The sequence below is a fragment of the Salvia splendens genome, chromosome 22, assembly GCF_004379255.2.
Source record: "Salvia splendens isolate huo1 chromosome 22, SspV2, whole genome shotgun sequence".
In the NCBI taxonomy this organism is placed as follows: Eukaryota; Viridiplantae; Streptophyta; class Magnoliopsida; order Lamiales; family Lamiaceae; genus Salvia; species Salvia splendens.
The window spans coordinates 18,561,812-18,585,610 of record NC_056053.1 but is presented as its reverse complement, the minus strand read 5'-3'; the positions used below and the strand labels follow the sequence as shown (position 1 = coordinate 18,585,610).

Sequence of the window (23,799 nt, the reverse complement as noted above, 5' to 3'; positions counted from 1 at the left end):
GTCCTTAAAAACATGCAAAATCCGTGTTTGTCAGCGAGCGTTCGGCGAGCGAATTTAATTTTTTTTTATTTTCAAAACATTATATATACGCGATTTGCACGTCATTTTCATTCACACCACTTGTTTTAACGAGTACTCTCTCTATCTTAATTTCTGTACAAGATCAATAACAGGAAATGAGCAACGTTGGTGGTAGTAGTGGTGGTAGTGGTGGGGATGATGAGGAGTACGATCGTCGAATGAACGAAGAGTTAGAGGCCTATACGAACCGTGAGATTGATCGGCTGCTGCAGAGGGCCTTGCAGCCGGCGGTACCTCGACCACGACCAGTTGTCCACCGCCGAACAGTGATTGAACGTGATCACGTAGCTGCACATCAGCGCCTATACGCAGACTACTTCGCACAGGAGCCGCGGTTCAACGACAACCATTTCAGGCGCCGTTTTAGGATGAGCAGACCTTGTTTATGCGTGTTGTTAACGCCTTGGAGCAGCGATATCTGTATTTCTGCTTCAGGCATGATGCGGCTGGCATACCCGGCCACACACCTATTCAAAAGTGCACTGCGGCAATCAGACAGTTGGCCTACGGAGGCGCGGGAGACATGTGGGACGAGTACCTCCACATCGGTGAGTCGACTGCCCTTGAATGTATGAAGTATTTCTGTTAGGGCGTGATTGAAATTTTCCGTGATCAGTACTTTCGAAGCCCTACTCGCGAAGACTGCCAGTATCTGATGCAGATGCACGGGGAGAAGCATGGGTTCCCGGGTATGTTAGGTAGCATAGATTGTATGCATTGGGAGTGGAAGAACTGTCCCGCTGCCTCGAATGGGTTCTACACGACCGACTACAAGGGAAAGAATCCCACGATGATCCTGGAGGCCGTTGCTGACTACCGGCTATGGATTTGGCATGCGTATTTTGGGATAGCCGGGTCGAACAATGACCTCAACGTCCTCAACTCGTCGCCCTTTTTCAACGAGCAGTGCCAGGGCGTCGGTCATGCCATCAGTTTTGTCGCCAACGGGACCCAACATGATATGGGCTACTACTTGGCGGATGAGATATACCCTAAGTGGCCCGTCTTTGTGAAGACGATCAGATGCGCATCGGATGAGAGGAAGACCTACTTTGCGGAACGCCAGGAGTCGGCGTGCAAGGACGTGTAGAGCGCATTTGGTGTGCTCCAGTCTCGATGGGTGGCAATTAGGGGTCCAACGTGTTTATGGCATATCGCCTGCATTGCTGATATAATGTACGCATGTATTATCATGCACATCATGATTGTCGAAGATGAAGGTGTACGACTGACTAGTTGGGCCAACGACGATAATGAAGCCGGTCCAAGCCACGTCATAGCCGCCCCCAACGTACGAAATGGGGTCCGGCACGATGAAGCCGGCCTCCTCTAAGCACATGCCGACATGCGCCAAACGGATGCTCATATTCGACTCCAAAAGGATTTAATTGAAGAGTTGTGGGTGCGGAGGATTGCACGGCGTTAGTTTTTTTTTAATTATGTAATTTTTTAAAATGTACTTTTTTAAAAATTTAAATAAAATAATTGGATTTTCCCGTATCTGTGTCGTAAATTTAATTCCGTATTTTGTGTGATTGTCAATTATTTATTTTATATAATTAGAGGTGATGTGGCTAGGCTATTGATGGGCTATTTATTTGTCCTGATGATGTGGCAGGAGGATTTTTAGTGCTGATGATGTGGCATGAGGAGTTTGTGGTTGGGCTATTGCTGGGCGAAAGCCACTAGAGATGCCCTTATCACATATTATTACTATGATGATATGATATGATATGAAAATAAAGAATAAAAAGTACTCCTATAAAATTCATTTTATTATGCATAAGAATGGAAAGAAAGATATGATAAAATGGGAAAAAAGTTCTTATCCCTGATTTTCCATGATAATTTCTCATAGAACGATAATTTACTTCTCCCAAATACAATTATACAAATATCGAGTGTAATACGTGGTTCCAAAATTTTATAAACCATATATAATGATCCAAACAAGAATTCATCTAAATCCAGGAATACAGTCTAAATCTTAAACCCAGGATTAAGTGATATAATGTTCAATAATTAACTAAAAACACATAGAGTCATTATTAAACAGTTTTATGTTATATTATAAAATTCGGGTTTGATGTCATGTTAAGATCATTTTAAGTCATTATTAAACAGTTTTAGGTCATATTATAAAATTCGGGTTTGATGTCATGTTCAGATCATTTTAAGTCATCCTTTGTTAGAATGACCTAAAAATGCCCTACGTATGATTTTGTTCTGCGTTTATATATTTAAATCTAATTTTGCAAAGATCAAAACCCCATAAATTAGTTAAATAATTTTGGAAATATTTTAATCTTTTTACCCAAATTACTTTCATTATAGAACTACTATTTAACTTTTGACCTTTAGATTTCATTTTTAGTAGAAATATGTGTATAAATTGGTCATAGTATGATTAATGCGTCATGACAAAATGTCTTAGATTCCAAAATATCATTCAATTTTAATTTTGAGTGAAAACGAAAAGAAAAATATGGTATTTTAAAAGGAGCACAATTACCAAAATCATCATAAATACCCTGACGAAAGGAATGGGGAAAGTAATCTGAAATCAATTCTTATCATAAGTGGTTCTTGGTTATTTGGGGTGTTTTAATCATTTCCCCTAAGTCACACATAATATATACATGTGGAAGTATCATTGTAATTTCATAGAATTCTTCAATGTAAATGCTACATAAACAAAATAAGTTAGATGACAGAACAGAGAGAATTAGTCAATTTATGTTATTCAAAAAATTGTTTGGAACCGAACTGTTGATTTTTTAACATATCTATTTTGTTTATTTCTTTGATAATAAACGTCGAATAAATTCTATAAAGAAATACTCCTATTATATTTCTTTGATTCACGTTGGATTTATTTTAATTTTTCATTCTGATAAGTTTCGATTAAAAAAAAGCACTAGTAACTTCTAGGTTGAATTTCCAGAGAAAGTAATCCACCAAGTGATTTTCAATGACACCAAATAGCATTAGACGTGCTACTATAATTACTCCGTATTTTATTATCTCAGCAAAATAGCCTTAGCAGAGATTATGACTTCTAATATTAAAAACAATGAAATTAATTCTTATAAACGGATTAAACTAGAAAAAAATGTAGGAGTATTATTGGATGTGAACTAACGAAGTAGGAGTACATATATATAGCCCGAAATCCCTCTTAATATAAACTAATAACTCAATCGGAATGATACTTTAAGAAAGAAAAACAATGTTAGTATTAATTGTTGGTTGAAATGACTACCATACATATATAAATACTAGTCTGGCATAATACAATCCAATGAATAATGGAGAAATTAAATATAAATAAATTGAAATGGAAATACAAATCAGAAACTATAAACCGTAGATGTAATTGTAAGCCGATCGAGTAGTCCTCTTTCCGCAAGACGAGATATGCCCCGGTAATGCTCTTGGATTGGCGTGTCGTCCTCAAAGATAAAATGACTTCGTCTTGTTTGTTGCAGCACCGTAAACAGAACAAGCTTCGGCGAACTAGATGATGGCGAGGGCAGAGCTTCGACGAAAGACTATGCAGAGAGAGGGAGAGAGCTATGCAAATGATATGCTTGGTTTGCTTCTGTGTTGAGAATGCAAGGGATGCATGACTATTTATAGACCAAGTCCACTCATTGGGTATTGATAGAGTCAATAGCCATTATGTGTGTCATGATGATTTGACTGTAACAGCCGGAGGTTACAAGCCGTTACGGGAGCTGGAGAGACATGATGCATCTGAACACACTACACGACAAGATTCATCGTGGACCTTTGGGAGTCCATCGGGGACCTTTTGTCGCCCGCTATGCGTCAGGGTCCATCATGGACCGTTTGGGACCCGCTATGCGTCGGGGTCCGTCGTGGACCTTTTAGCACCCGTTGTGCATCTGTGTCCATCGTGGACCTTTTGGCACTCGTTATGCGTCGAGTCCATCGTGGATGTTTTGACACGTGACACACACCAGACGGGCGTGGGGCACGAGTCACGGGACCCGGTGCACTGAGCACGGGTCATAGGACATGGTGCACGGAGCGAGGCAGCGTGCTCGTGTGGGCTCTACCGCCCCATCATAGTCCACGATAATTATTACACGTAATAATTCTTATTAAATACTACCTCCATTCCATAATAGTAGAGTAATTTTATCATTTTGATAAGTTCAATAGTAGTGGAGTCATTTCCCTTTTTATTAAAAGTCAACAAATTTCTTTTCTCTAACTTTTCCCTCTCTATTACTTTAATCTCTCTACCTTTCCCTCCCTCATACTTTATGGAGTATCTTTTTATTTAATATATTAGACACATATTTCTTAATCTCCGTGTCGAAAAGAAATGCATCCACTACTATGAAACGGAGCGAGTGCATGTTTAATAAGGTTCTCTTCACCAAGGTGGGATAAGTAACACTTTTAATTAATTAATCATTTGGTTTTAATTCATAATTTTAATAAGGTTTTTTCCATCAAGGTGGATAAATAACACTTTTAATTAATTAATCATTTGGTTTTAATTCATAATTTCTCATTCACAGGAATCGGTTTGGAGAAAAAGAATATACCATTGTCATCTACTCTGAAAGTAGATAGTCGCTATTGCATTTAATTTTACACAATTACATGTCTCGTCACATTTATGCAATAAATATAATTTACATTAAAAATATAAGAGATGGATCATAATATTGGCTTGAATTTTCTCCAGAGAGGGAAACAATATAAGAGTGCAAAGTTATTTCAACGTCGAATCATCTGGGAAAAATTCATCATTTCCATCAAACCAATAAGGGTGAGTCTGGTAGCCACCACAAATTTTAACATGATCCCATTGTTAATGGGCTTTCCTAAATTGGTTGATAGGCTTATACACTTTTTGGTTCAGTTCAAGAAGGGTGTGAAGGAAACAAAATCCATTGTGACTAAATTACCCTCTCATCGTGACCAAGTAAATTAGCGACGATCAACCCAAATTTGGAGCCAAATTAGGTGGTAAATTACGATTGATCCTGCCAAATCACTCCGAAACTTCATTATGCAGCATAACTAGGTTACTTAAATGTTGGATGTTAGTGACCAGCATTGTATCATCAGCAAGCAGAACGCCTCGTCGAGCATACCCGAATCGGCGAGCATTTTGAGCCGCTGAAACAAGGTTAGTGATAGCTCACTGATCTGTTGATGTGTATTTATGTTGCTATGGAATAAATATTCTTCGATGCAAATTGAGCACAAATTTCTCCATGCGATTGCTTCTCCTCTTGTTGTATTCCGACTACAAATATATACGATGGTGTTCACTACTTGGTCTTGTTAGTCGTACTAGTCGTAGTGATTATGTTGTATGCGTAATGTTGCATCCATGATGTCGAAGGGAAAGGAGAAGGTGACGTACAACATGAGTCAATCTGATATGGAATCGACTTTATATGGCAATTGTAGTGTATGAGTCTATGATGAGTGGATGTTACTATGTTCTGTGTTATGTGTTGTTGTGTTGTTGGAGCATCGGGTAGTCCGTCTGGGTTGTTAAGCCGGAACGTACACGGCGTTCTTGGTCGGAGCGCGACATCATTGCGGGAGGTTGGAAGGTAGACAACGGATTCCGGCCCGGGCACTCTAAAATGATCTACAACATGCTGAAACGGGAGATCCCGAACACTGAGTTGAGGGTGTCGCACCACATCAACTCCAAGATCGCCACTTGGAAGAGAGACTACCATTCGTTGTCCAATATCCTAAACCATAGCGGAATCGGCTTCAACTCAGACGGTGGGCATAGAATTGACTGTAACGATGACCAATGAGCTCAAATTGTTAAGGTATTTTATGGTGAGCTTTGACACATTCACATTGATCATTTCCTTTAACATCAAACATGTTATCTAGTCTGACAGCCATGCCAAACATATGCGCCACAAAGCTTGGCCCTTCTACGAAGACTGGAAGGCGATCTTCGTAAGGATCGCGCAGCGGGTGGACGTGCGGAGAAGGTGTCTGATGCTGATGATGTTCTCCACGGCCCACACGCATCCATCGTTGATGAGTCACAGCCCACTATGAGTCCTTACCACCTCGACGACTTCTTCACCGAGGAACAGATCAATGAGGGGCTCAATTATGATGGGCAGGGGTTTGATGCGGTTGTTGACAGCGAAACAAAAAGCATACCAAGCCCACCTGCTCCGAAGAAGGCACTCCACAAGCGCAAGGTCGAAGAAGTTATGGAGTCGATGTTGGATGCGATGACCAAGATGAATGAGAATACCAGTGACCGCCTCAACGCTCTCTTTATGCGCATCGGATACGACTTTGATCTGAGTGCAAAGCGAGTAGAAGTCGCGAAAATGCTAGATGGAATCCCAGAAATCACCAAGAAGTAGAAGTTTATGGCGTGCGACATACTTGTCAAGGAACCTGAATGTCTGGACTTATTCTCCGGCTTCTCCATCGTCGATAAGGTTGAATACATTATCCACATCCCGGAGGAGAAGATTGCTATGTAGGGTTGGGCGTGTCTTGCTTCATGGATGGAGATGTTTTTTTTGTTCAGCATTCCACTTATTTTGCATGTAGCGGTTGGTAATTTGGTTGTGATGTGGGATGCGGACATATAATTTATGTATGATGCATAAGTACTAGTTATCTAGATGCATAAGTACTAGTTATGTGGATGTCTAAGTTGTGGTAGTTATGTGGACTTTTCTGTATTAGGTGGCAACTAGTAGAAGGTAGAATAGTTGTCGTTGACTTTGATATATACATTTGCGTGGGTGTACCTCATTTTGATTGAAGTAATCTAACCTACCGAAATTAATTGCTATTTCATGTCATTATTGTTAAATTGAGAGTTATGAGTATATACCTCGGATTCAAAAACCAAATCTATCCAAAAATGAGTTCGTCTGATGCCCCCTTTTGCACCCATCTTTGCAATAACACTTCCTATGTGATCAAACTTGAAACAACACCTTAGCAAATCTATCAGCAATCATCGAGTCCCATGACAAACATTGAGATAATAATATCACTAATTTATTGAATTAGATTGCTTCTGATTGTTGCTTCAGTTTGGCAAAACTGTAACAAACTTTGCAAAAAAAAACTCCATATGTGATAAACAATCAGTTTAGCAACGCAATCTGCCACTTTTACAAACGAAATGAGTTTAGAATTTCCAAGTCGAATGTGATGAGGAAATGTAATTGGTACAATCCATAAACAGCCAAAAAAAAATCAAAACACAAAAAAAGATTAAAGATGAATAAATTCGGTCAACTAAACAGCAAGGACTCATCTAACACCTACTGATTCTCCCACATGTAGTTCGCCATATCAACACGCTTTTGATTCCAACCGTGTGACGCTTCAATTGTGTCAACAAACTGGACTTCAGCTGGTGGTTCTGACTGCGCACCCTCATGGTCCCCGTCTCCATCCCAATGTAGTGCATCTAGTTCTGCTTCAACCGGATCCACACCCATTTCCCCTCGGACATAATTATGCAGTAGGAAGCAACACATAATCAGACGGGTTTGAGTTTCGATTGGGTAGAAACTAGTGCTACGCAATATACCCCATCACATCTTCAAAATTGCAAACGAACGCTCGATGACATCATTGTATGTCGCATGTTGAACATTTTCTTGGGTGAGGCTAGTCTCTGATTGTTAGGGCCCCATTCCTTGAGATGGTAGTGCACGCCTTTAAAAGGTGCTAGAAAACCTTCACTGTTGGTGTACACATTGTCACACAAATAGTACGAACCTTATATAAAATGCAAGTTAGCTACAGTCTGAGGTATATAAAACAATCGAAGCCACTTAAATCCAATTAAAATGTAATGGAGTTCAATCCAATCGATGTCAATCAAAGTTTATACCTTTAGGAACTTTGAGACCATTGGGTCGAGTAACAACATCCCTCAGAACCCTTGAATCTGCAACGGACCCCTCTCATCCCGGTAGAATGTACACAAGCCGAAGAAACCTGTCGCACACAGTTAGTGTGTTCATTGTGATTTCACCCTTCCTAGACCTATACCGAGGAGCATCTACTGTACTGACACGGACATAAATGTACGTCCCGTCTAGTGCACCTAGGCAACCCTATTGAAACGTACAAGTTAATAAGCATAACCATGACAACGAAGGCATGTGTTTAGATAACGATTTGTTTACCTTAAACCATTTCCATCTTGGATCGTCACAGTTGTCATCAACCGGAGACAATTGCACGAATAGGGTTAGGTGCAGATGAATAACGCCGCACATAACCTCATGGATGTAGCAACTCACAGTATGTTTTGACCGAAGAAATTGGAACCCAATCACACGATTTTGTGTGATGAGCTAGAGTGCTAAGGAACATTGCAACCTGCTCCTCCACGAGAACATACCTTTGATCAACTAATCCACACATATCACGAAGAATGCGACATAGGCGCCCAAATGCATTGCGGTCCATACGCCGATTGTTGATGCAGTCCACGTCAGTCACCCCAGTAAGCCGGTTCATATGTGAGACTTGAGCTGGCATTTTGTCTGACATGCTGTAAGAGGCCGGTGTTTCCTCATCCCGAGTGTTGTTCGAATTGTATAACAAGCTGCTAACCATATTTAAAATGGTCAAGTAGTTTTGTTGATAGTCACGGATAATGTCCTCAATCATGACTACCGCGACCTCCACCTCCTTTCGCTTTCTCTGCCTTGGATCTTCCATTCTGAAAATGGACATTCAGGAAGTTAATATCCAAGGGTCTAGACCATGCAATCATGAGCATACTCGACTACAACAAGAACCAAATAAAGAGAGCTCTATCACAAATCGACTAGGTTGCTGGAACGAGGGACGCTAGTGTAGATGGTAATCTTAAATAACCAAATAACAACCACTGGAATCAATCCAGAAATAGTCTATTCACAACTCCAAATTCGAACTAGTAGGTTACTTAGGAACAGCAACATAAAAGCACAAAATAGATTAGAGTAGGTGCACAAGATCTCCTCTAATTTGAGTGATATTTTTTAAGGCTGGACCAAATCAATTATTCAAGACAGTCAAAAACATATGCAACTTTATAAACTTTGCTCAAGGAACAGAAGCAAGGAACTACGACAATAACATATTTCAAATCTTAAACAACCAAACCAATAACATATTCTAATCTTAAACCAACAGATCGACCTTGAAAACAATGCAATTCGACTGTTTGGTAGTTTTATAGCTACATACGCAGAGACAAATTTGTTCAAATCGAACCCAAATTCAAACATCAACACCAAATTCATATTCACTGCCAACAGATCGAACCTCAAAACTCGACAAATCGACATACCCAGATGAAGGTAATCCTAAGGTACCGGAATTGAAAAGAGCCTGACACCGACGAATGTCAATTTGCACACCAACGATGACCAAATTTCAGCTGCGAACGGTTCACAAAACGAAAGGAAATAATGACTTCAAAGGGCAAATTGGTACAATTGTAAACTTTTCAGCCTAATCGACAGAAGCCGAAAATTAATACCACACCCTCACCTTGATAGAGTTGACACAAATGCGCCGATAGCAGTATGTGAAAGCCTGAAACCCGGCTGCTATTTTTCGGGTCAGCAGAATGGTGTGAGGCATACCAAACGGTGCATTAGAGCATCCACTATAATGCCGGCGCACCTATAGCCCCGGCGGGGGCGACAGCGGGGCTATCTATAGTGGGGAGAACGTCCGCCCCGAGGCGGATGAAATTTCCGAGGCAGACAGACAAATGGCAATTTGCGGGCGAGGACACACCGGTGCCTCTCCCGCAGGGCGATAGGTGTGCCAGCCTATAGCAAGGCGGTGCCCGGCACGCTGGTGGTCCAGGGCAGGCGTTGATTTAATTTTTTTTTAAATTCATTTAATTTACCTTTAAATACACCTCATTCCTTTCATTATTTTCATACCATTCCACCTCTTCATCACTCATATTTTCTCTCACTAGAATTTGTGGACTGAAATGGACAATTTATGGAACGATTATGGTGTTCAATTGATTAATATTTCGTTATATAATTTCCCCCCACTTTAATACGACGAAAGTATAGTGTTTAATTTTATTTTCTTCACTTGTAGCCGTTTTTTATAATTACGTAGAGTCCGATAAATTTAATTACTTATAATTGAATTAAAATAAATGAAAAAAAATCAAAGTTATTGGAAGTATCCATCTATAGTGGCGGAAACCTTTTTTTTGGACACAGACTTAAAAATTGGGACTGTGGACAAAAAAGGGGCAGAGCTACAGAGGCTGTCCGCTTATAGTGGAGGCTCTTAGGCATGAAGGAAGTTGGGTTTCACATCAAATGAGGGCTACCAGACAAGCCTTAAATGCCATTTATTACCTAGAGAAACATATTCAAAAAAGAAATAACAGTATATACTAACGTATATAGACTGGAAAAAATGCAAAATTTAATCTTTAAACTGTGAATATTATTTGCATTTATGGATCAGAATATTGGCTTGGATTTTCTCTACGGAGGGAGAAAATATAAGAGCGCTCAGTTATTTCAGCGTCGAATCATCTGGGGAAAAATTCATCACCTCCATTGATAACAATTTGTGCAATTCACTAATTACTAAGATTTCATAGTAAACAAAAGAAGACTTTTTGAAAACAAATAAATTGTATTGATAACAACAGACGGATCAGTATATTGGCTTGGATTTTCTCCGCAAAGGGAGAAAATAAAGGAGCGCTCAGATATTTCAGCGTCGAATCATCTGGGGAAAAAATCATCACTTCCATCTCAAAAGAATTCGTTTAAAAACTATAACAAATATTTAGAAATGAAAATTTGAATTGAATTTCACCAGTTCCAACACCCATTGAATATCGGGGAGCTGGTAATCGGCAATTGGACGAACATTACCAAACAAGATAGCGAAAATTAGCATAGAAATTGAAAATTTCGAAATCAGAAATCGTTCAGAGACGAGGAGACTTATTAGAGGCGGCAGAGGGCATAAATCTGTGTGATGTGTAAGGTGAAAGAGAGGTATGTTATATATAGGCTTGAAGAAGGAGGCGGGACTAATATTTTGCGAAAACCCTAATTTTAGAATTTGGGGCTTCGCCGATTGCGAGGGTTAACGGTAACAATTCTACGTAAAAATTCTCAAATGGGCTTGTTTGGATAACCTTGGTCCAAAATGCACTCTTTTTTTTTTGAAAAAAAATTCTGCTTCCCTTAAATTCTTAATAGCGCCAGAACCCAAACTATGTACATTTTGCGAAAATATTCTAAAAGTTATATTATCCGACAAAAATTTAGGATTTTCCAAGAAAAGAAATTCATAATCAAGGATCAAATTATTGATCTTTTCTAAGTAGGAGTATTATTTTTCTTAATCAAGAAAGTCATCGAACTTTTCAACTTTTTATCAATGACTTAGTATTATTTTTCTCATAGATATAAATTATAATCATGAGAATATTATTATTTTATTTTTATTGTTTAAAAGAATTACGTGAAAATGAAAATATATAATTGGTTACCTTAAAATAAGTATGATAGAATTTATGCAATTACAAAAGGTATGTGATCAAACTAAAAATATAGAACATATAATTGATAAAATTATTAAAAGTTGACATGGTAATTGGTAAGACCACTCCTTTTGCTAACTTGCTAAGCTACGCACTTTTCTTAATTCTTTGTGTTTATTTGGCATATTGTAAAATACTAGCAAGTACTACTGTCTTTGGTCTAAAACTAAAAGAAATGAATGATACCAAAACCAAGATTCTTTTCTTTTACAATTTCATGAGCATGGCCAGAAAAGAATGTTCTTGCTTCCATTCCAACACATGAGCGAACAGAGATGATCTATATTCTATATTTAAACGGCAGAAAATTGTGTGAACGAAACATCGAATTAAAGCAGTCGAAAAATGGCAGCAGCATTGAAGAGATCTGAGTCCATAGCTGACAGCATGCCGGAGGCCTTGAGGCAGAGCCGCTACCACATGAAGAGGTGCTTCGCAAAGTATACCGACAAAGGAAAGCGGCTGATGAAGCTCCACCACCTCATGGCCGAGATGGAGCAAGTCGTCGATGATGAATCCGAAAGAAGCCAGTTGATGGATGGATTGCTCGGTTACATCTTGTGCACAACTCAAGTATGACCTCTCTTCTTCCTCCTCTGCCTGCTTCCGTTGATTTCTCCTTTTTTTTGTTTACGCGTGTTCTCATTCGTTTGCAGGAAGCAGCGGTTGTTCCTCCGTGTGTTGCCTTTGCCATTAGGCCGTCTCCCGGGTTCTGGGAGTACGTTAAAGTCAGTGCGAATGATCTGTCTGTGGAGGGAATCACGCCCACCGACTACTTGAAATACAAAGAGATGACAGTTGATGAGGCTTGGTAATGATATTTGTTTTTCATTTTCATGGCCAGCAAGTGTGTGTCTTCTTCATGGAATTTTGTGTTTGCATTGCAGGGCGAGTGATGACAACGCGTTGGAGATAGATTTTGGAGCAACGGACGTCACTCTGCCTCACCTGACTCTGCCTTCCTCCGTTGGTAATGGTGTGAGCTACATTTCCAAGTTTCTAACCTCAAAGCTGGATGGCTGCCCTTGGAAGGCACAGTCGCTCGTTGATTACTTGCTCACGCTCGCCCTCCATGGAGAAGTATGATCATCGCAATCTCATCATGTTCACACTTATGTATGTTTGTTGACAAATTGTATATGGTGATGAGTTTGCAGAAACTCATGATAAATGAGAACATCAACACGGTTTCCAAGCTTCAAGGCGCGTTGATAATAGCTGAAGCAGCGCTGTCTACTCTGCCTAAGGACACGCCTTATCAAAGCTTTGGGATGAGGTGATTGAATCAGCCATCTTTTTTCATATCATCTATGCAGAATGAGGAAATGATAAGTGTTTGGAGTGCAGGTTCAAAGAGTGGGGATTCGAGAAAGGATGGGGCGATAATGCTGGGAGAGTCGAGGAAACAATGCACTCGCTCTCGGAAATACTTCAGGCTCCTGATCCACTGCATATGGAGAAATTCTTTGGAAGGCTTCCTATAATATTCAATGTCGTGCTCTTTTCTGTGCACGGATACTTTGGGCAGGCTGACGTTCTTGGGTTGCCCGACACTGGTGGCCAGGTAGGAATTTTTTCATGGTCCTAATAATGATTTCATGATCTCAAGTTAATTTTGGTAAAACTTTGACAGGTGGTTTATGTGTTGGATCAAGTTGTTGCAATGGAGGAAGAATTGCTTCTAAGAATTAAGCAGCAAGGGCTAAATGTGAAACCTCAGATTCTTGTGGTTAGTGGTATTCCAACGAAATGGAAGATCCGAGCACCAAAATACGAAACCATAACATTGTTGGTGATGATGCAGGTCACGCGACTCATCCCTGATGCCAAGGGGACTAAATGCAATGTGGAGTTGGAGCCGGTCATGAACACAAAGCATTCTCATATCCTTAGAGTCCCATTCAACACAGAAGCCGGAGTTCTTCAGCAATGGGTTTCGCGATTTGATATATATCCTTACCTCGAGAAGTTTACTCAGGTTCCAGCTGGATCTTACGTGCTTCATTTTTGTGCAAACTCTAGCCTTAAATATTCTTCGTGATTTAACAGGACGCCACGAGCAAAATAATGGAAGTCATGGATGGAAAACCAGACCTAATCATCGGAAACTACACCGATGGAAACCTGGTGGCATCACTCATGGCTAGTAAACTAGACACAACTTTGGTAGATTATCTAACTTGCCTAATGCTCAACATTTTTCTACTTTTATCAAAATTTAAGATTGTTGACATCATGCATTTTCGAATAGGGAACAATCGCGCATGCTTTGGAGAAGACAAAGTATGAAGATTCGGACATGAAATGGAAGGAGTTGGATGCCAAGTACCACTTCTCATGCCAATTTTCAGCTGATTTGATTGCAATGAATACAGCAGATTTCATTATTGCAAGCACATATCAGGAGATTGCTGGAAGGTATACTGTCTAGATCACTTTATTTCTACATTGTTGGATACATGTCATGGTTTTAACCTTAAAAAATCCGTTGTCCCATTGCAGCAAAGATAGGCCAGGTCAGTATGAAAGCCACACCGCGTTCACAATGCCAGGGCTGTGTAGAGTGGTGTCAGGTATCAATGTATTTGATCCTAAGTTCAACATTGCTTCTCCCGGAGCTGATCAGACCGTGTACTTTCCTCACACGGAGAAACAGAAGCGATTCACTATGTTTCGTGCAGCCATTGATGAACTTCTGTTTAGCAAAGTAGACAATGCTGAGCACATGTTAGTGTGCATCTGATCTCCTATTTTTCTCTCTCACCATCATTGCCAACTTCTTATCACAAATTTGATCAATTTCTTGTTGCACCAAACAGTGGATATTTAGAAGACAAGAAGAAGCCTATCATATTCTCAATGGCTAGGCTTGACATAGTGAAGAACATCACTGGACTAACGGAGTGGTATGGCAACAACAAGCGCCTCAGGAGTTTAGTGAACTTAGTTATTGTTGGTGGCTTCTTTGATCCTTCAAAATCCAAAGACAGAGAAGAGGCGGCCGAGATAAGGAAGATGCACGTGTTGATAGAGAAGCACCAGCTCAAAGGGCAGATAAGGTGGATAGCTGCTCAAACCGACAGAAAGAGGAACAGTGAGCTGTACCGTGCCATTGCTGATACAAAGGGGGCTTTCGTGCAGCCAGCTCTATATGAGGCATTCGGGCTGACAGTGATCGAGGCCATGAACTGTGGCTTACCAACTTTTGCAACTAACCAAGGCGGCCCTGCTGAGATAATAGTCGATGGAGTCTCTGGTTTTCATATTCATCCCAACAATGGTGTTGAGTCTAGCAACAAGATTGCTGACTTCTTCCAAAAGTGCAAGGAAGAACCGGAGTTTTGGAACAAGATTTCGCTTCAAGGGCTGCAACGTATAAATGAATGGTATGATGCATGATGTTGGCACTAACTGTGTTTGATAAAAGCACCAGAAACTAATGTTGAGTTGCCTTGTTTTTTGAAGCTATACATGGAGGATTTATGCCAATAAAGTGTTGAATATGGGGTGCGTCTATAGCTTCTGGAGACAGCTCTACAAGGCCGAGAAACAAGCGAAAAGGAGATATATTCAGACATTTTACAATCTTCATTTCAAGAACTTGGTACATTGGAGTCACATTGATGTTAAGTTATTCATTTTGTGTTTGTTGAGAAAACTAAGTTATGAGGTAAAAATTGATGCAGGCCAAGAATGTGCCAACTAAAAAGGATGAACCTCCACAGCAGCAGAAGCCTAAGCCACAACCCTCACTAAGGCAAGTTAATAGATTTATTTAAATTGAATTTTTTTTGAAAGAAAATAAATCTTTGTTAATCTTAATTACTGAACTGATTTAATGTATGTTTTACCACAGGAGGTCTCAGTCCACATTGCAGAAGTAAGAATACTAATTTATATCTGAGATCTATAAGAAACATTTTTATTGAATAACAAAATGAGTTATTTTCATTGTGAAGGTTATTTGGAGCTTAAACTAGCAAAGCAAGATGAAGATCAACAACATGAAGAGAAGATGATGACATCTTTAATTAACCTGTTCTACAATTTGCTGCAAACAAAAATTGCAAACCATGTGTAAACCAATAAAGAAAAAGGAATACAAATAACAAAGTATTGATCATATGATATTAGCCAAATTCACAACCTAAATTGATTGTAAGATCACTAATGAAGAGATTCATCATTTCAAATATCAGAAGATATTATATATGTGAAGTGGTAAGTTAATCTAAAAATAAAGTATGTCAAAGTAAAACAGAGTTGTAGCCATAATAGAGAGAATGAAGTTTCATTGGCAAGGGAGAGTTGAAGGTTCCATTGGAAGTGAGATGTCCCTGTCACACATTTCAGGGCCAATGCGTATCACTTCTTCTCCCTGCAATATGGAGTATAACAATTCTTAAATACAAGAAACTATATTATGTATAATTTTGGAATGGATATTGACCTTGGCTAGATTTCTAAAATAAGTGGTGGTGTAGTTCGTCGATGGAGATATTGCTTGAATGAGATCGGCAAGAACTAGCTGAGGCTGTGAAATAGCTCCGTCGTACCAATCTTGAACAAATAAGAATCAGCATTAATGATGGAAGTAAGAAAGAGTTAATGGGAGAATTGGGTGTATAGCTTACCAAGGGTGGAGTTATGAAGGCGTTTGTCATATCTCCAGAGGCTTTGAGAGGAAATGAAGGCGAAGCAAGACTGATCCTGGATGTTGAGACTGTCAAGAAATGTGGAGGCTGTGTAGGACGCTGGATCCGAGGCGAAGGTCTCATCAATCACCACATCAACGGTGCAGAGGATGGCGTGGAACGCCTCTACTTCATCTGGTATGGAGACGTTGTAGGTGGCTTTGTTGATGGACTCATCTATGTTTTCTCCACCTGCATCCTCCACATACTGCACCAACAATATCCAATCAATAACAATTCATTATCTACTACCCACCAAATTACTACTAGTACTTAACTAACTACCTTGAGCTTCAAGGCCTCTACCGTAAAAGACCAAACACCCTGCAAACGATACCAAGATTAACAAACGCGTCGCTCAATTTAAACGAATTGAAGCTATCACCATACAACGTCGTATTGCATCCAAGCCACAATTGGTTTGAAGTCTGCTTTCTTGCTAGTTGCTACTTTACTCAGGCACATGTAGTTCTTCTTGATCTGCACAAATATGAATTATATATTATACTATCTAACAAAGCAAAGGAAAGCAATAAATGGAATGAAGGAGTTTGAGTTACAATATCATAGACTTGATTGGCTCTGAATTCAAGATTGGCAAAGACAGCAAGATACTTGATCCACTCAGCTCTCTGAAGAGGGGAGTCCTCAGCAGTGGAGAGAAAAGTGGCCAAGTTGCAGGATTGAATTTGGGGCTGATCTGAGTTGATAATGAAATGAGCTGCAAACTGCTGGCTTTGGCTTTTGTTGATGAGTTGCACTTGTCCCTCTTCATACACTTTGAGCACACATTCAGAGACCACATAGTCTGAAGATGTGATGCCCTTCAAACTCCCCAGTAATCCTAGAAGCTGCATACACAATTTTACTTACTTTTGCATATGAATAACAACACTGGTTACTACTTACTTGTGTATTTTATGATCATGTAGCTCACCTCAAAAAATGAAACTGCATCAACAAAGAAAAGGAGAATCAAGTTATGATGGGATGTAATGTAATCAACATTCTGATAAAAAGCACAATTATTAATTTACCAGGAAAATAATCAGCGTCTACAGAATAGTTGGCTAATGGAACCACAAATGATTTTATCCTTGACGTGCAGTATTTTGTTTTACTTGCCATCTTTGTGTTATTCTGCATAAATTAAAACAAAACATTAGGGAGAGCCAATGCTCGAAAATAGAAAATTTGGAATGTCACAAGTTTTAATGGGAAAGAAATTAATAAAATATGAGATTAATTTTAAAGAATGGACCAAAATAAAAAATAAAAAAAAGGATGGATGAAGCAATACAGAGGTACTCTCGGGAAGATAAATTCATATTTGAATATTTTTGAGTTCACATGTCATTATCAAGGTCTTTCAAATGAAATGGCTGCAACTATTTCAAACTAACATCTTTCAAATAATAGAATGCAAGAAACAGACCTGAATGAGAAGATAGCTCTTGCCATCAAAGCTATTCTTGATGACTTTGAATGTCTGTCCATAATAAATCCTAAAATAAGCTGCATCTTCTACCTGTGAAATGTTCCCAACTTTGACAGTTGGAGTAGCTGCTTCAACATCAACAAAACTGCACACCCACCACAAACAGCTTGAAACCAACAAAATGTGCAGATGCAGCATCATCCTTTCAACAATAAATTTGGAAGAGAGAAACAAAGGAATGATGATTTGAAGAGAGAGTAAAAGGCAGAGAAAATTGTTGGTTAGTGGTTAATCCATTTGACACCCGTGAACCCAAATTTGCCTTTGTTTCTGTCATCTTCTTTTTTTCTTTTCTTTTTTTTTTTTCTTTTTTAGGTGCCCATTTTGGTTTCTCCACCTGCTCCATCACCATGTGAACCGCACCTTACCCATTCATACTAGGCAACTCAAATTGGTGCTCAGATCAACCCAACTACTATTACATAATTATCATAATTTAGATTGATCATTCCCAAACTATAATAATAATAATAATAAAATAAAATAAAAGGTTCTCTTTCCAAATTTGAATTTTGGTTGTTAAATTAGTTCACATATTATTAAAAGTTCCAGCACATGAATTATGATATGGAGTTTATTTGGACATGGAGTAGTCTTATATTAATATATAATTTCTACATTATGTCACAACTATATAAGGATGAAATTGGAATCTAGAACTAGGATTCAAACACCATAGCTTTCTCTTTACTAAAAGAAATTTGAACACACTCTCAAAACCACAGGCTTGTATGTGTACCTTCGTATATGACCAAGTATTAAGGCCAAACAGAAAGGGGAAATCAAATAACTTAGAGCATCATTAACCCAGCGGGCCGGACCGCAGTTGGGTCCCGGCCCGCGTCACACGGCGTTGGAGGAGTGCAATTTCCGGCCTGAGAATAAATAAGTGTAGAACACCATGCGTATTTAAATTTTAGCTAAAATCTTGGGAAAAAGAGGGGTGCAGTGGCTGTTTGCAGATGCAAGTACACTGAGACAAAAAAGCAAAGCCAAAATCATGCCTATTTCAATACCTGGATTTCCACTTTCTATTGCATCATGGACTATTGAAAAACTTACTATCTTGTAAATGCAATTTTTTATTTTGTTAAAAAACCCATCTTCAGTTTCTACTTAACTAATAGAGTATATAAATTTTTGTTTATTTCTTTATCATAATAATATACTTCGTATTCTTGAAAGCAAGAAAAAAAATATAGAACGCACTAAACAATAATGGGGGACCAGTTTTTTTTTTCAGTAAATTATACTCCTAGCAGTTGAAAGTGCCAAATATATGTCTCTCAATTTTGCACATAGAATGAAATTATTTAAAAAACACTTTCAATTATATGAGTTACTTTATTCGCTACTATACTCTTGAGTCCTTGACGACGTAATTTATCCTTCCAAGTTTCCTATCATATATAGTTGGATCCATTACTGTGTTTTAAATAGGCCGACTTTTAGCCCACACTCTTGAAAATATAACAATCTATTTCAAAATTGCAGTTGGAAATTAATGGAGTACAGGGTAGTAAGACATTAACTATTTAACCCAAAAATTGTGTACTTGTCTTCGCCGGCAAGATCACCCCGACCCACTGGAGGAGATGTTCGCCGTCGGTTGATTTCATGCATTTCTCCCCCAGACAGCGTGCTCTGCGGTCACTCATGGTCCTATGGCATCCCCCTAATGCCCCTTGGGTGAAGCTAAACACTGACAGTGCCTTCTCTACATCGACAATGGAGGCGGGGGAGGGAGGATTGGTTCGAGGCTCTGATGGAGGACTTCTGCATGCTTTCTGTGCTCCGATAGCCGTATCATCGAGCTTTGAGGCGGAGCTGTTGGCTCTGATTCGGGGGTTCGACATGGCTATGGAGCTTTCGACACACATCTGGATTGAGCTTGACTCAACGGCTCTAGTTACCTTGTTGTCATCTGGACAGCTTGGCGCTGCGGATTTCAGACATCACATGGCTTTGATCCGGAGTATGACTTCTCAGCGGCATGTTCGGTTCTCACACATCTACAGAGAATGGAACCGAGCTGCTGATTTTCTTGCAGGTAAGGGGGGTCAGACACCTGCCCTTACTTACTATGATCCAATCTCTGCGCCTCGGTATCTGAATGCGTTGGTTAGGATAGACCAGCTGGGATATCCTAACTTCCGTTTCCGACGTAGAGATGTGGGTTGATCCAGCTTCTTTGGTGGCTGGTTTTGATAATTTTTTGTTTCTCCCTCGTGTATATATATAGTCAGTTTTTTTCCACTTGATAGTACGGAGGATCTTGACCTGTGGGACTTCTATTTGGCTTCTTCATGTTCTTGTTTAGATCCTAGTCACTTTTGGGCTAAGATCATGTTGTTAGAATATTTTATTTTTATATTATTTACGGGTTGGAGGTCTGCCTAAACCTCCCATCCACAAAAGGCGTTTTTTATTAAAAAAAACAAAAATTATGTACTAATTACTCTATATGTTTTTACTTTTTTTATTAATAACAGTTCTACGCACATATTAAGAAACAATTACAAGCACATCTTAATCTATATCTGGGAATATTAAAGACGCATTGGAACTAATGTTGAATTGGGTTTACTTCCACACAAAGTAATGAATATCAACAAAAAAAATAAGGAAAAAAAAGGAGAGAAACATTGAACAATTTGATTGGATTCCCTATAAAGATCACTCAAGAACGAGATCTTCTAAGTTATACAATTATAAAGTATATCAATATAATTATATTGAGTTACAATTAACCAACCCCCACCCCAATTTAATATTCCTATATCCAATACCCCCCCTCCCCTAAAAAAAGATGGAAAATTCAATTGAAAAGTATACAAACCTTAACCCCCTTTTCATGTTAACAATTATCAGTACACATAACAAACTCAAACAACTATTCGAAGCCAAGCAGCACACAATGCCACTGCAAATGTTACATAAGACCTAATATTCTTGATCACCTCATCACCACACAACCTCCCTTTAGAGCTTCCATTTTCTTCATCTTGAGATGTGAACAATAGGGTTGATTTGGAGAAAGGGATGACAATAGGGTTGATTTGGACTTGCAGAGTCTTGGAAGGCACCACTTTGTGGTAGAATGTGTTTGGCAGTTGTCGCGTTGAGACCATTAATCCGTGATTCACCTCCACCTTCGCGTATACCTCCATGTCCGGGGTGCTCGAGAAATCCTCCATCTCTCCCTCATCCAACAAGTTGTCACTAGTGAATGTGTTCAAGTTGTGGTTGCTACTTTCTCCTAAAATCAATCAACTTACATTTATTATTCTACTAATTGTTTTTCATGGATATGAAGTTAAAATGTTACATGGGATGATAGCACACCTTGGAAATCATGATATTCTCTTGGCATATTGGAAATGTTCTCTATTGGGACTGTCTTGAAATCATCCACAAATGCCTATCATGATCAAATGCATATGAGTTAGGTTTAGGTCTTGTAATATTTCATTTAAAGAGAGGAGAGAGAAATGACCTACCTTTTCAAGATCTTTGTTGGACATTCCAACCCATCTCAAATTCTCCACCATTCTCCCTGTCTGAAACATTTGATCATCTCCAATATCAATTGACCTTTGATTGTGTTCTTCTCCAAAATATCTAGAGGAGCCGATGTCGGGAGCCTGGAGAAGAAACGAAAAGTCATCCGAGAGAGCATAGTTTCCGGTGAATGTCTCTTGGTTTTGAAGATGCTGAGAAGCTTGAGCAACTGAAAGAATCTCTTGCACTATATCCGCCGGTTGGTTTGCATTTCCATGGAATGCATTCGAGTACGGATCCATCTGAAAACCAGATGGCGGATAATCCTGCACCTCTAGAGGCGGCAGCGTGAACCTATGCTGCAGCCGGGCACATTCAAGTGCTATATCAACCTGATAATGACACAACACAAACACTTTTTAGTAAGGGTAAAAAAGGAAATAGTGAAAATAGGTTTAGTACCTTTGAGGGAGGGTTAAAGTTGGGAGGGTATGGATTATTGGTGTAGGCGAAAGCCTCCTCCGATAAGTATTGCGACCACGACGGGTCAGAGCTAGACGTGGCCACCATGTTAAGGGCGGAGGACGAGGGAAATTGGTACTCGGAAGCATCAAGTTCCTCGTACTTGGGGTCGATGCTCGAGGATCGATCACTGCAAGAAGTGACATAGTTATCTCCCACTTTTGGTATGTTTAAACTCTTCTTGAACACACGGCAAAGTGCATAGGCATCCTGTTTTAACAAAAAAAAAGATGCATTACTATACATTGTAGCCAAGCCAAGTCATGGAGCCAATGTGTTGTGATGGATATGTATGTTTACCTGGAGACCAGAAGAGGGAGTGTCGCATTCGCGATCATCCAAGCGATATTCGTGCATGACCCAATCGGTTCGAGCTCCATGAGGAGCTCTGCCTCTGTAATAAACTAGGGTTTTCTTCATCCCCACCGATCTCGTCTGTGAATTAACCTTCCTGTCCTTGCCTGTCGCTTTCCAATACCCCGCCTTTGTGGCCCGGTTTGTCCTTGACCCGTTGGGGTATTTACGGTCTCGGGGGCTGAAGAAATACCATTCTAGGTCTTTGCTTGGCAACAATGACTTTCCTGTTTTTCATTCATCATCCATTTTTTTTGTTAAGTACAATATAAAAGTGGTTTAATTAACTTATTACCTTGTAGTAGTAGATATTCATTTTTGAGGATCTATGTTACTTTTGACTCTTTTCTTTTATGCTTGAAATAACTAGCAGATTGAATGTGGAAAGAGAATTGAATAGGAATCTTTCTTCTTGAAATGGGATGAAACAATTCTTTATCCGACTTCCTATTTGGTCATACTTACAAATGAAGAAGCTAATTCATAGATAAACATCTTTTTACTTGTATTGTTTAGCTTCAAACATACTAAATGTTTTTAGCTGCTTCTTTTTGTCTTCGACTTGTTAATCTTTATTTTGTGTGATTAAATAAAGAAGATGAAGCCAAAAAGGTACAAAAGTAGGATTATGCTTCAAATGTTGCTTTATGACTTGGAGAGAAAATATTTGCATTTATCTTTGTAAACAATAAGACATTAAAAGATGTAGGGACCATCATGAAGCTTCCTCATTCCCAATCATTTAATTATCATGCATGGAAGATGAAGTGCCACACATATATTAATAAATCTCAATAATATTCTTATATTTTGACTCAAGTTTGAAAGATATTTATCAAAAGCGCAAACACAGTGTGTTTCATTATGTGCAATTCTAAAACATGTGTGTGCGTGTGTGTGTGTTTATGTGCATTCCATATATATTTAAAGATAGTTCACCCATCATGTACAAGCTAGGGTTTGCAAACCGACATGCATATTCGTTGTAATTTTGGGGGTAGTTTCATTTTATGTTTTATACCTTTCTTAATTGCTACTTCATTTAAATTCAACACTTTAATTCTAGTTATGATCATAAACCAAGTTGATGATGTTAAGATACATACCGGGAAGATCCCATGGCTCGCACTTGTAAAGATCAACCTCCGGGATGATTTCAAGATCGATTTTTCGGCCATTGATCTTTCTCTTGAGGTAGTAGGCTACGAGCTCTTCATCGGTGGGGTGAAATCGGAAACCGGGAGGCAGAGAAACTGGTGCCATTTCCCTTTAATTATCTCTTTTCCCTTGGAACTTCTGATCAAATAAACTTTAGTATCAAGAACTACACAACTGCAGAAAGATGAAAACCCCAATTAGTTCAACAAGTTGATGATCAGAGAGGGGAGGTAGAAGGAGAGAGAAAGAGAGGGACTTTGATCAGAAGATCCAAAGGAAGGAAATGGCATAGAGAAATGGAAGGAGAGGAAGATTGAGGGGTTGGGAGTTGTGAGAGGGGGGGTTTTGATAAGGGAAGAAAAAGGGAATAGGGATTAAAATAAGGT

General features: G+C 39.2%; 3 protein-coding genes, 1 long non-coding RNA gene and 3 other non-coding genes across 9 annotated transcripts; 1 reads left to right on the top strand and 6 right to left on the bottom strand.

Moving 5' to 3' along the window:
* Window positions 1-4,771: 4,771 nt before the first annotated feature.
* LOC121788135 lies at window positions 4,772-4,875 on the bottom strand. Its single transcript, XR_006047587.1, has one exon. It is a non-coding gene; the product is annotated as a small nucleolar RNA Z103 (small nucleolar RNA).
* Window positions 4,876-7,986: 3,111 nt separating this feature from the next.
* On the bottom strand, window positions 7,987-9,736 carry LOC121787017. The gene is made up of 4 exons (XR_006047241.1): window positions 9,637-9,736; window positions 9,434-9,523; window positions 8,277-8,818; window positions 7,987-8,085 (listed from the first exon to the last, which is right to left on the bottom strand). It is a non-coding gene; the product is annotated as an uncharacterized LOC121787017 (long non-coding RNA).
* An 845-nt stretch (window positions 9,737-10,581) lies between these two features.
* LOC121788133 lies at window positions 10,582-10,686 on the bottom strand. Its single transcript, XR_006047585.1, has one exon. It is a non-coding gene; the product is annotated as a small nucleolar RNA Z103 (small nucleolar RNA).
* A 94-nt stretch (window positions 10,687-10,780) lies between these two features.
* On the bottom strand, window positions 10,781-10,885 carry LOC121788134. The gene has a single exon (XR_006047586.1). It is a non-coding gene; the product is annotated as a small nucleolar RNA Z103 (small nucleolar RNA).
* Window positions 10,886-11,995: 1,110 nt separating this feature from the next.
* On the top strand, window positions 11,996-15,809 carry LOC121787229 (sucrose synthase 7-like). Its single transcript, XM_042185910.1, has 15 exons — window positions 11,996-12,259; window positions 12,343-12,497; window positions 12,574-12,766; window positions 12,844-12,962; window positions 13,034-13,250; window positions 13,320-13,415; window positions 13,491-13,664; window positions 13,736-13,852; window positions 13,938-14,104; window positions 14,189-14,413; window positions 14,506-15,072; window positions 15,152-15,290; window positions 15,373-15,443; window positions 15,543-15,566; window positions 15,646-15,809. The coding sequence occupies exons 1-15, from the start codon at window positions 12,032-12,034 to the stop codon at window positions 15,659-15,661; spliced, it is 2,508 nt and encodes an 835-aa protein (XP_042041844.1). The 5' UTR covers window positions 11,996-12,031; the 3' UTR covers window positions 15,662-15,809.
* Window positions 15,810-15,869: 60 nt separating this feature from the next.
* Window positions 15,870-18,841, bottom strand: LOC121787231. 3 transcript variants are annotated; one of them, XM_042185915.1, is made up of 10 exons: window positions 18,618-18,841; window positions 17,816-17,963; window positions 17,418-17,520; window positions 17,318-17,331; window positions 16,941-17,231; window positions 16,771-16,860; window positions 16,666-16,704; window positions 16,321-16,588; window positions 16,137-16,246; window positions 15,870-16,064 (listed from the first exon to the last, which is right to left on the bottom strand). In XM_042185915.1, exons 3-10 carry the CDS (start codon window positions 17,506-17,508, stop codon window positions 15,978-15,980), a joined length of 990 nt encoding a protein of 329 aa, XP_042041849.1. In that variant the 5' UTR covers window positions 17,509-17,520; window positions 17,816-17,963; window positions 18,618-18,841; the 3' UTR covers window positions 15,870-15,977. The 3 variants fall into 3 exon arrangements, with proteins under 3 accessions (XP_042041849.1, XP_042041848.1, XP_042041846.1); XM_042185914.1 differs by lacking the exon at window positions 18,618-18,841 and having other exon boundaries at window positions 16,774-16,860; window positions 17,816-18,576; XM_042185912.1 differs by lacking the exon at window positions 18,618-18,841 and having other exon boundaries at window positions 17,816-18,575.
* A 1,845-nt stretch (window positions 18,842-20,686) lies between these two features.
* LOC121787230 (NAC domain-containing protein 86-like) lies at window positions 20,687-23,799 on the bottom strand. The gene is made up of 7 exons (XM_042185911.1): window positions 23,670-23,799; window positions 23,362-23,587; window positions 22,202-22,482; window positions 21,842-22,111; window positions 21,379-21,771; window positions 21,224-21,299; window positions 20,687-21,137 (listed from the first exon to the last, which is right to left on the bottom strand). The coding sequence occupies exons 2-7, from the start codon at window positions 23,516-23,518 to the stop codon at window positions 20,764-20,766; spliced, it is 1,551 nt and encodes a 516-aa protein (XP_042041845.1). The 5' UTR covers window positions 23,519-23,587; window positions 23,670-23,799; the 3' UTR covers window positions 20,687-20,763.

Coding starts and splice junctions, on each gene's coding strand:
- LOC121787231 (XM_042185912.1), bottom strand. CDS start 18,019: ATGATGCTGCATCTGCACATTTTGTTGGTTTCAAGCTGTTTGTGGTGG. Junction 17,521..17,815: donor AGAGCTATCTTCTCATTCAG/GTCTGTTTCTTG, acceptor TAATTTATGCAG/AATAACACAAAGATGGCAAG. Junction 16,589..16,665: donor TAGAGGCCTTGAAGCTCAAG/GTAGTTAGTTAA, acceptor TTGTTGGTGCAG/TATGTGGAGGATGCAGGTGG.
- LOC121787229 (XM_042185910.1), top strand. CDS start 12,032: ATGGCAGCAGCATTGAAGAGATCTGAGTCCATAGCTGACAGCATGCCG. Junction 13,853..13,937: donor GTAAACTAGACACAACTTTG/GTAGATTATCTA, acceptor ATTTTCGAATAG/GGAACAATCGCGCATGCTTT. Junction 15,073..15,151: donor CTGCAACGTATAAATGAATG/GTATGATGCATG, acceptor TGTTTTTTGAAG/CTATACATGGAGGATTTATG.
- LOC121787230 (XM_042185911.1), bottom strand. CDS start 23,518: ATGGCACCAGTTTCTCTGCCTCCCGGTTTCCGATTTCACCCCACCGAT. Junction 22,112..22,201: donor CTCCCTCTTCTGGTCTCCAG/GTAAACATACAT, acceptor TTGTTAAAACAG/GATGCCTATGCACTTTGCCG. Junction 21,138..21,223: donor AGAATATCATGATTTCCAAG/GTGTGCTATCAT, acceptor GATTGATTTTAG/GAGAAAGTAGCAACCACAAC.